Source organism: Oncorhynchus kisutch, linkage group LG2 (assembly GCF_002021735.2).
Source record: "Oncorhynchus kisutch isolate 150728-3 linkage group LG2, Okis_V2, whole genome shotgun sequence".
Classification (NCBI taxonomy): Eukaryota; Metazoa; Chordata; class Actinopteri; order Salmoniformes; family Salmonidae; genus Oncorhynchus; species Oncorhynchus kisutch.
This window is the reverse complement of record NC_034175.2, coordinates 16,505,062-16,516,405: the sequence shown is the minus strand read 5'-3', so window position 1 is coordinate 16,516,405 and position 11,344 is coordinate 16,505,062. Positions and strand designations below refer to the sequence as shown.

The window sequence follows — 11,344 nt, the reverse complement described above, 5'->3', positions numbered from 1 at the left end:
CAGCTGTGGTATATCAGACTGAATAGGGGTATGACTTTTTTACTGCTCTAATTATGTTGGTAATCAGTTGATAATAGCAATAACCACCTCAGGGTTTGTGGAATATTGCCAATATACACTGCTCAAAAAAATAAAGGGAACACTTAAACAACACAATGCAACTCCAAGTCAATCACACTTCTGTGAAGTCAAACTGTCTAGTGGTAGCATGAGACGGAGTCTACAACCCACACAAGTGGCTCAGGTAGTGCAGCTCATCCAGGATGGTACATCAATTTAATTTTAACTTTATTTAACTAGGCAAGTCAGTTAAGAACAAATTCTTATTTTCAATGACGGCCTAGGAACAGTGGGTTAACTGCCTGTTCAGGGGCAGAACGACAGATTTGTACCTTGTCAGCTCTGGGATTTGAACTTGCAACCTTCCGGTTACTAGTCCAACACTAACCACTAGGCTACCCTGCCCCCCAGGGGAGGCAGGGATGTGGCAAGAAGCGGGATGTGGCAAGAAGCGAGATGTGGCAAGAAGGTTTGCTGTGTCTGTCAGCGTAGTGTCCAGAGCATGGAGGCGCTACCAGGCGACAGGCCAGTACATCAGGAGACGTGGAGGAGGCCGTAGGAGGGCAACAACCCAGCAGCAGGACCGCTACCTCTGCCTTTGTGCAAGGAGGAGCAGGAGGAGCACTGCCAGAGCCCTGCAAAATAACCTCCAGCAGGCCAGAAATGTGCATGTGTCTGCTCAAACGGTCAGAAACAGACTCCATGAGGGTGGTATGAGGGCCCGACATCTACAGGTGGGGGTTGTGCTTTACAGCCCAACACCGTGCAGGACGTTTGGCATTTGCCAGAGAACCAAGATTGGCAAATTCGCCACTGGCACCCTGTGCTCTTCACAGATGAAAGCAGGTTCACACTGAGCACGTGACAGTCTGGAGACGCCATGGAGAACGTTCTGCTGCCTGCAACATCCTCCAGCATGACCTGTTTGGTGATGGGTCAGTCATGGTGTGGGGTGGCATTTCTTTGGGGGGCTGCACAGCCCTCCATGTGCTCGCCAGAGGTAGCCTGACTGCCATTAGGTACCGAGATGAGATCCTCAGACCCCTTGTGAGACCATATGCTGGTGCGGTTGGCCCTGGGTTCCTCCTAATGCAAGAAAATGCTAGACCTCATGTGGCTGGAATGTGTCAGCAGTTCCTGCAAGAGGAAGGCATTGATGCTATGGACTGGCCCGCCCGTTCCCCAGACCTGAATCCAATTGAGCACATCTGGGACATCATGTCTCGCTCCATCCACCAACGCCACGTTGCACCACAGACTGTCCAGGAGTTGGCGGATGCTTTAGTCCAGGTCTGGGAGGAGATCCCTCAGGAGACCATCCGCCACCTCATCAGGAGCATGCCCAGGCATTGTAGGGAGGTCATACAGGCACGTGGAGGCCACACACACTACTGAGCCTCATTTTGACTTGTTTTAAGGACATTACATCAAAGTTGGATCAGCCTGTAGTGTGGTTTTCCACTTAAATTTTGAGTGTGACTCCAAATCCAGACCACCATGTGTTGATAAATTTGATTTCCATTGATAATTTTTGTGTGATTTTGTTGTCAGCACATTCAACTATGTAAAGAAAAAAGTATTTAATAAGAATATTTCATTCATTCAGATCTAGGATGTGTTATTTTAGTGTTCCCTTTATTTTTTTGAGCAGTGGCACTCCGCCTTGTGTCCCCTTATTGCTTAATTATAAACGGGGTGGTTCGAGCCCAGAATCCTGATTGGCTGACATATTTAAGCAATAAGGCCGAGGAGGTGTGGTATAGGTCAAAATACCACAGCGAAGGGCTGTTCTTATCCGAAGTGCCTGGACACAGCCCTTAGCCCTGGTATATTGGCCATATCACAAACCCCTGAGAAGCCTTATTGCTATTATAAACGGGTTATTAACATAATTAGAGCATTAAAAATACATGTTTTGTCATATCCGTGGTATACGGTCGTACAGCCAATCAGAATTCAGGGCTCAAATCACCCAGTTTATAAAAGACTGTATACCACAGCTATGACAAAACATGCATTTTTACTGCTCTAATTACGTTGGTAACCAGTTTATAATAGCAATAAGGCTCCTCGGGGATTTGTGATATGGCCAATATACCAAGGCTAATGGCTGTATCCAGGCGCTGCTGGGTCATGCATAAGAACAGCCCTTAGTCGTGGTATATTGATCGGGCCTTATTGCTTAAATGTATCATTGGTAAATTGTGGCTGTCTGATTATTAATAACGAGTCATTATTTATGATGCAAGGTGATTTGTAGATCATTAGTCGTCAGTCTGCTGAAATGTCGAACAAGCCCATTGGGTAGCTGATGCAATGTGATTTATAGATTAGTCAGTTTAGCCTTTAAAGTCGACTTAAGACTGAAAGGACTGAACTTTGACAGATGTAAGACTACTAATGATGCAATGCACACATGCCTACATTTCAGGGAAGCTGGTTATAGTTTGCTGGCTCTTATTGGACGCAAGATAAGATATCCAAGCGCGTGGATTGGTCAGCTAAACATCAATGGCGGTGGGAAAGGCAGACGATGTAACAAACTATTTATCGATACATTCGCTTATTTCACAACTATAACTAGCCTAGTATCTTAGATACTGTATTTGCATTGTAACGTATTGTAGCACTTGCAGTCAATACAAATAATACATGTATGTACCTTACACATTTTGCTGCTTTCGATAATGCCATTTGTGTTACAATGTATCTATTTTGAGCGAAGGGGCACACGAATTACGGTTTAACTTAGTCAGTAATGTATTGTGTGTGTGCATGATCACGTGTTTAAATCGACCGCCTTCAAGACTAGTTCAAACGCGTATCTATCCACGGAGACAACCTTATTCAAATTCACCAGTCACTGCAGCAGTTTTTCTTTGACTGACCGAGCGAGACAGCATTCCACTTGAAACCTCTTGTGGACAAAGCTATTCTCCTGCTATGGGTAGTTTCTGCCACCTAAGAAGTCGGTGTCTCCTCAGCCAGTTCGGCCTACCATTTGTCATGCATCGACAATACAGCCTCGACATTTCTGCTCAGCTTCTCCGAACGCAGGGCTATGTGAACGGGCAATGGATCAATGCTCCCTCTACCTTCCCAGTGCTGGACCCAGCGACGGGTGAAGAGATTGCGAACGTCGCAGACTGCGGTCCAGCAGAAGCTAAACTAGCTGTCGACGCAGCCTATAAGGCATTCTACTCCTGGAAACATCACACAGTGAAAGTAGGCCTCTACTTTAATTATGCTGAAAGACAGTTTACTTCACGATCCACAAACCTGACAGTTCACGATCCACAATTCTGACAGTTCACGATCCACAATTCTGTGAATAGCATATTGATATTGTTTTCCTTCTTCATCAGCACCACCGCTTTCCCCACATTTCCTAGTTGCATGAAATCAACAGTGTGACAGCTGCTTTCCTTAACTCTTGTGACTGACATGCACGTTAGGCAGAATATAATAACCAAATAGAGACAATCATAGTGCACAATGTCATCTATTACAAGCATCATAGCCTATCTCACAGGGTTCATTGTTTTGGTGCCTGTACTGCAGTATACGCTCTATAATAGCCTTGCCAAAGAACTACTTGGCCCGCAAAGTAGCCACTCCAGGTTGCAGGCGTGTTTTTGTTTTACTGTCCATTATAGAGGTCAACCGATTATGATTTTTCAACGCAGATACCGATTATTGGGGCACGAAAAAGGCGATACAGATTAATCGGCCGGTTTATATATATATATATATATATATATATATATATAATATATATTTGTAATAATGACAATTACAACAATACTAGATAAACACTTATTTTAACTTAATATAATACAGAAATAAAATCAATTTAGTCTCAAATAAATAAGGAACCAGGTTCAATTTGGTTTCCTAACTGATGTCTTGAGATGTTGCTTCAATAAATCCACATAATTTTCCCTCCATGATGCCATCTATTTTGTGACGTGTACTAGTCCCTCCTGCAGCAATGCACCGACTTTCCAACCCTATAGTTTGTTAACAAGAAATATGTGGAGTGGTTGAAAAATTAGTTTTAATGACTCCAACCTAAGTGTATGTAAACTTCCGACTTCAACTGTACCTTTGACTATTGGATGTTTTTATAGGCACTATAGTATTGCCAGCCTAATCTCGGGAGTTGATAGGCTTGAAGTCATTAACAGAGCTGTGCTTCAAGCATTGCGAAGAGCTGCTGGCAAACGCAGGAAAGTGCTGTTTGAATGAATGCTTACGAGCCTGCTGCTGCCTACCACCGCTCAGTCAGACTGCTCTATCAAATCATAGACTTAATTATAATATAATAAACACAGAAATACGAGCCTTTGGTCATTAATATGGTCAAATCCAGCAACTATCATTTTGAAAACAAAATGTTTATTCTTTCAGTAAAATATGGAACTGTTCTGTATTTTATCGAATGTGTGGCAACCCTAAGTCTCAATATTGCTGTTACATTGCACAACCTTTAATTAATGTTACGTCATAATTATGTAAAATTCTAGCAAATTAATGATGGTCTTTGTTCGGAAGAAATGGTCTTCACATAGTTCGCAACGAGCCAGCTGGCCCAAACTGCTGCAGGTGGCCCTGACTCTGCTTACACTGAATGCAAGAGCAGTGACACAATTTCCCTAGTTAATATTGCCAGATTATCTGAATTTCTTTTAACTAAATATGCAGGTTTAAAAAATATATACTTGTGTATTGATTTTAAGAAAGGTATTGATGTTTATGTTTAGGTACATTGGTGCTACGATTGTGCTTTTCTCGCGAATGCGCTTGTTAAATCATCACCCGTTTGGCGAAGTAGGCTGTGATTCGATGATAAATGAACAGGCACCGCATTGATTATATACAACGCAGGACAACCATGTGTAGTTAACTAGTGATTGTGTTCAGATTGATTGTTTTTTATAAGATAAGTTTAATGCTAGCTAGCAACTTTCCATTGGCTCCTTGCTGCACTCGCGTAACAGGTGGTCAGACTGCCACGCAGTCTCCTCGTGGATTGCATTGTAATCGGCCATAATAGGTGTCCAAAAATGCCGATTACTGATTGTTATGAAAACTTAATCGGTCGATCTCTAGTCCATGAGTGATTATGCAATTATTAAGCGCGACTCACTCACTGCCATATTAATACATCACTCAGTGAGAGAATATCAAAGTCTGACTCCAACATCTTATACTGTAGCTTGGGGAGAATCCTGTTCACTCCAGTTTTGTCTTTGATCTGGTAAAGATAGACTCATTGTACTGGTTTTCTTCTGTCCATGCAGCCAATAACCCCCCCCCCCCTTGTCTTTTTATCCATCCTCCCTTTTCTGACTCTCTGTCCAATTTTCATCATGCAAATAAATGCTCTGCTGCCATGCATGTGAAGCAATGCTTCAGAGCAGGAGAGACTGAGTGAGTGGAAAGGCTACAGCCAGAGTCGCCACTCACCATCAACACCTCATACACTCTTAATACACAGCACACATTGTTGCATCAAGTTCCATCTCTGTTATCAGGAGCTGCTAGTTTCAGGGAGCGCTAATAAGACCAGATGGAGTCTTCCAGATTCTTGTGGATCATGCAACTTACTGATTCCATGATCTGATTTAATGTTTTCTTCCTTAGGAAAGAAGTGTCCTTCTACGGAAATGGTATGATCTGTTGACGTTGAACAAGAAGGACCTTGCTAAGCTGATCACCTTTGAGTGTGTGAGTATTGTCTTGCTAGATGCAACAGGGGTGCTGTCCTTGTAATGATTTGTATTTCGTTCTGAGTTGTAAACCACTTGTGTGTTCTGACCCTCTTAGGGCAAGCCCATGAAGGAGTCCCTGGGGGAGATTGCTTACGCTGCTGGCTTCCTGGAATGGTTCTCTGAGGAGGCGCGCCGTGTCTACGGGGATGTTGTGCCCTCAGCTGCCAAGGACCGTAAGATCCTTCTGCTCAAACAGCCTGTGGGCGTGGCCTCAATCATCACTCCGGTGAGCCGTAATGCTTCATCCATCTACTATATGTCAGGGATGTCTGTCTTAGGTCCTGGAGAGCTACCTCCGTAATGTTTTTCACTTCCTGCGTAACACCTAGCCTATCCTCCTCCCCCCTCCCCCCACACACACAGTGGAACTTCCCCAGTGCTATGATCACCAGGAAAGTGGGTGCTGCCCTGGCCGCGGGCTGCACCGTCGTGGTGAAACCTGCCGAGGACACACCCCTCTCTGCCCTGGCGCTCGCTGAGGTCAGTGCTTCCGTTCCCACAACAACACTCACTGTGTACTGTGGCTGGGTCCCCAATAGTAAGACACTTCATTTGTCTAATTAATATGTTTACTTTTTGTGTGTGAAAAGCTGGCGAGTCAGGCCGGGATCCCAGCGGGGGTGTTTAACGTGGTGCCCTGCTCCAGAGAGAAGACCCCCTCCGTTGGGACAGTCCTCTGCACAGACCCCCTGGTGGGGAAGGTCTCCTTCACTGGGTCCACTGCCACTGGAAAGGTATGGACACTGATCTAGAATGGCTTCAGAGTTAGCTTAATCAATCCTGAAAATGCAATATACATTTCATGTTCCTCTTAAATCTTGTAGGTGGATAATATTTCAATGTAAAGGCCTGTGATCTTCCTGATAACTCCTCGCTCATCCTCAGATTCTCTTGAAGCACGCCGCCGACACCGTCAAGAGGGTTTCAATGGAGCTGGGTGGCCATGCCCCCTTCATTGTGTTTGACAGTGCAGATGTGGACAAGGCTGTGACGGGAGCCATGAACTCCAAGTTCAGGAACTCGGGACAGGTACTGGAATAGGAGTTATCTCAAAACAAATCATTTTGTGTCTACTGTGCTGTTCAAACTGTGAAGTACACCATATCGAAATGTTGCCTGTCATTCTAAAATGGGGTGTGGGGTGTCTGAAGTCGTGGTCTAACCTCCATGTCCCTCAATGTGCCCTTTGACCATCGTAGACATGTGTCTGCTCCAACCGCTTCCTGGTCCAGAGTAGGATCCACGATCACTTCATAGAGAAGTTGGGGAAAGCCATGGACGCAGAGCTCCGTCTGGGCCATGGCTCTGACCCAAACACCACCCAGGGACCCCTCATCAACGTCCGTGCCTCTGAGAAGGTAACCTGGTTCCTACTGTCAAGAGGGTGTTTGTATTATAACTATACTATAACTGTATTATCTGCATGATGTTGTTTATATTCTGATATGTTACATAACCTTATGATATCCTATGTCTCTCCCAGGTGGAGCACCAGGTAATGGATGCAGTGTCGCGGGGGGCCAAGGTGCTAAGGGGGGGGAAGCGTCTGGATGGCTCGTTCCATCAGCCCACTCTGCTGGCTGATGTCACCACAGACATGCTGTGTACCAGAGAGGAAACCTTCGGTCCTCTCCTGCCTGTCATCAGGTCAGTGGAGCTAGGAGAGATCAGACAACTGAAGACTGGATGGATGCTAAATTGGGAGCTAACTCAAGGTGTTTATTCTCTTTTCCTTATGACAGGTTTAACACAGAGGAGGAAGCACTTGCCATTGCCAATGCATCTCATGTGGGTTTAGCAGGTGAACTAAACAGTATTGTATGCACCTTGCTGTCATGTCTGAAAAATGCTCAAACCTATAATAGAATAATTATTTGACAGAGCCAGTCTGATTTACTAATTATAGTGGGGAGAACAAGTATTTGGTACACTGCTGATTTTGCAGGTTTTCCTACTTACAAAGCATGTAGAGGTCTGTAATTTTTATCGTAGGTACACTTCAACTGTGTACGGAATTTAAAACAAAATCCAGAAACTCAACATTGTATCATTTTTAAGTAATTCATTTGCATTGTATTGCATGACATAAATATTTGATCACCTACCAACCAGTAAGAATTCAGGCTCTCACAAACCTGTTAGTTTTTCTTTAAGAAGCCCTCCTGTTCTCCACTCATTACCTATATTAACTGCACCTGTTTGAACTCGTTACCTGTATAAAAGACACCTGTCCACACACTCAATCAAACAGACTCCAACCTCTCCACAATGGCCAAGACCAGAGAGCTGTGTAAGGACATCAGGGATAAAATTGTAGACCTGCACAAGGCTGGAATGGGCTACAGGACAATAGGCAAGCAGCTTGGTGAGAAGTCAACAACTGTTGGCACAATTATTAGAAAATGGAAGAAGTTCAAGATGACTGTCAATCACCCTCGGTCTGGGGCTCCATGCAAGATCTCACCTCATGGGGCATCAATGATCATGAGGAAGGTGAGGGATCAGCCCAGAACTACATGGCAGGACCTGGTCAATGACCTGAAGAGAGCTGGGACCACAGTCTCAAAGAAAACCATCAATAACACACTACCCCGTCATGGATTAAAATCCTGCAGCGCACGCAAGGTCCCCCTGCTCAAGCCAGCGCATGTCCAGGCCCGTCTGAAGTTTGCCAATGACCATCTGGATGATCCAGAGGAGGAATGGGAGAAGGTCATGTGATCTGATGAGACAAAAATAGAGCTTTTTGGTCTAAACTCAACTCACCTTGTTTGGAGGAAGAAGAAGGATGAGTACAACCCCAAGAACACCATCCCAACTGTGAAGCATGGAGGTGGAAACATAATTCTTTGGGGATGCTTTTCTGCAAAGGGGACAGGACGACTGCACCGTATTGAGGGGAGGATGGATGGGGCCATGCATCGCGAGATCTTGGCCAAAAACCTCCTTCCCTCAGTAAGAGCATTGAAGATTCCAGCATGACAACGACCCGAAACACACAGCCAGGGCAACTAAGGAGTGGCTCCGTAAGAAGCATCTCAAGGTCCTGGAGTGGCCTAGCCAGTCTCCAGACCTGAACCCAATAGAACATCTTTGGAGGGAGCTGAAAGTCCGTATTGCCCAGCGACAGCCCCGAAACCTGAAGGATCTGGATAAGGTCTGTATGGAGGAGTGGGCCAAAATCCCTGCTGCAGTGTGTGCAAACCTGGTCAAGAACTACAGGAAATTAACTCAATATTTGGTACAGAAACCTTTGTTTGCAATGACAAAGTTCTGTTTTCCTGATGTATCAAATACGTATGTCATGCAATAAAATGCAAATTAATTAGTGTATCAAATACTTGTTCTCCCCACTGTATATTATTTTATGTCAATAGAAAGTCTATCTCAGAATCTGATTTGATGAGTTTCATTCAACTACGCTCTTCTCCACCCCCCACCCCCTCACAGGGTACTTATTTTCCCAGGACGTCAGTCAGATCTGGCGGGTGGCGGAGAATCTGGAGGTAGGCATGGTGGGGGTCAACGAGGGTCTCCTCTCCACCCCAGAGGCCTCCTTCGGCGGGGTCAAACAATCGGGCCTGGGCCGTGAGGGCTCCAAGTACGGCATCGAGGAGTACCTGGACGTCAAGTACATGTGCTTTGGAGGGCTAACCCTCTGAGGGTCCACTGCACCCCTGCCCCCCAAGTAGGAAGCGGTGACTTTGGGAAAAGGGAGGAATCTTAGGCTCTAGTAACAGTTACTTACTCATATTTCACATAAAAAACTACAATGGATTACAATAATCAAATATGATTCCTTCACAAATGATTGTGATTCTGATCCTCTGCATATGTTGTCATTGAGAGCCTTCATCTCTCAGATACAGGGAAAGAAATATTAACAAACATATGTTAATGCAGTACAACTTAACTGGGAGTCCTGCAGGCTGGTATGGAGTATAGGAAAACCTTTCATAGTATTGAAAATGCCATTGGTGGTTGCACTATTATCGCTAACGCCATGGTTCATAGATACAGTTGAAGTCGGAAGTTTACATACACTTAGGTTGGAGTCATTAAAAATAGTTTTTCAACCACTCCACACATTCCTTGTTAACAAACTATAGTTTTGTCAAGTCGGTCAGGACATCTACTAAGTCATTTTTCCAACAATTGTTTACAGACAGACTATTTCACTTATAATTCACTGTATCACAATTCCAGTGGGTCAGAAGTTTACATACACTAAGTTGACTGTGCCTTTATACAGCTTGGAAAATTCCAGAAAATTATGTCATGGCTTTAGAAGCTTCTGATAGGCTAATTGACATAATTGGAGTCAATTGGAGGTGTACCTGTGGATGTATTTCAAGGCCTACCTTCAAATTCAGTGCCTCTTTGCTTGACATCATGGGAAAATCAAAACAAATCAGCCAAGATTTCAGAAAAAAAAGTATAGTCCTCCACAAGTCTGGTTCATACTTGGGAGCAATTTCCAAATGCCTGAAGGTACCACGTTCATCTGTACAAACAATAGTACGCAAGTATAAACACCATGGGACCACGCAGCCGTCATACTGCTCAGGAAGGTGACGCGTTCTGTCTCCTAGAGATGAACGTACTTTGGCGCGAAAAGTGCAAATCAATCCCAGAACGACAGCAAAGGACCCTGTGAAGATGCTGGAGGAAATAGGTACAAAAGTATCTATATCCACAGTAAAACAAGTCCTATATCGACATAACCTGAAAGGCCGCTCAGCAAGGACGAAGCCACTGCTCCAAAACCGCCATAAAAAAGCCAAACTACGGTTTGCAACTGCACATGGGGACAAAGATCGTACTTTTTTGTGAAATGTCCTCTGGTCTGATGAAACAAAAATGTAACTGTTTGGCCATAATGACCATTATGTTTGGAGGGAAAGGGGAGGCTTGCAAGCCGAAGAACACCATCCCAACCGTGAAGCACGGGGGTGGCAGCATCATGTTGTGGGGGTTCTTTGCTGCAGGAGGGACTGGTGCACTTCACAAAATAGATGGCATCATGAGGTAGGAAAAGTATGTGGATATATTGAAGCAACATCTCAAGACATCAGTTAAAGCTTGGTTGCAAATGGGACTTCCAAATGGACATTGACCCCAAGCATACATCCAAAGTTGTGGCAAAATGGCTGAAGGACAACAAAGTCAAGGTATTGGAGTGGCCATCACAAAGCCCTGACTTCAGTCCCATAAAAAATATGTTGGCAGAACTGAAAAAGCATGTGCGAGCAAGGAGGCCTGCAAACCTGACAGTTACACCAGCTCTGTCAGAAGGAATGGACCAAAATTCACCCAACTTCTTGTGGAAGGCAACCTGAAACGTTTGACCCAAGTTAAACAATTTAAAAAGGCAATGCTACCAAATACTAATTGAGTGTATGTAAACTTCTGACCCACTGGGAATGTGATGAAAGAAATAAAAGCTGAAATGAATCACTCTGGTATTATACTGACATTTCACATTCTTAAAATAGTGGTAATCCTAACTG

The 11,344-nt window shown here is 44.4% G+C and overlaps 1 protein-coding gene across 3 annotated transcripts; it reads left to right on the top strand.

The window, feature by feature from the left end:
• Nucleotides 1–2,605: 2,605 nt before the first annotated feature.
• LOC109908140 (succinate-semialdehyde dehydrogenase, mitochondrial-like) lies at nucleotides 2,606–9,945 on the top strand. Of its 3 annotated transcripts, none has more exons than XM_031788858.1 (10): nucleotides 2,609–3,285; nucleotides 5,707–5,790; nucleotides 5,890–6,060; nucleotides 6,198–6,314; nucleotides 6,425–6,568; nucleotides 6,720–6,863; nucleotides 7,034–7,192; nucleotides 7,318–7,481; nucleotides 7,577–7,622; nucleotides 9,285–9,462. In XM_031788858.1, exons 1-10 carry the CDS (start codon nucleotides 3,004–3,006, stop codon nucleotides 9,342–9,344), a joined length of 1,371 nt encoding a protein of 456 aa, XP_031644718.1. In that variant the 5' UTR covers nucleotides 2,609–3,003; the 3' UTR covers nucleotides 9,345–9,462. The 3 variants fall into 3 exon arrangements, with proteins under 3 accessions (XP_020362238.1, XP_031644718.1, XP_020362246.1); XM_020506657.2 differs by having other exon boundaries at nucleotides 2,615–3,285; nucleotides 7,577–7,635; nucleotides 9,285–9,945; XM_020506649.2 differs by lacking the exon at nucleotides 7,577–7,622 and having other exon boundaries at nucleotides 2,606–3,285; nucleotides 7,318–7,549; nucleotides 9,285–9,945.
• Nucleotides 9,946–11,344: the final 1,399 nt, after the last annotated feature.

Excerpts from the sequence above, each read along its gene's own strand:
- LOC109908140 (XM_020506649.2), top strand. The coding sequence starts at position 3,004 with ATGGGTAGTTTCTGCCACCTAAGAAGTCGGTGTCTCCTCAGCCAGTTC. Across the intron at positions 6,569-6,719 it reads GGTCCACTGCCACTGGAAAG|ATTCTCTTGAAGCACGCCGC; the intron begins GTATGGACACTG and ends GCTCATCCTCAG. Across the intron at positions 7,193-7,317 it reads ACGTCCGTGCCTCTGAGAAG|GTGGAGCACCAGGTAATGGA; the intron begins GTAACCTGGTTC and ends TGTCTCTCCCAG.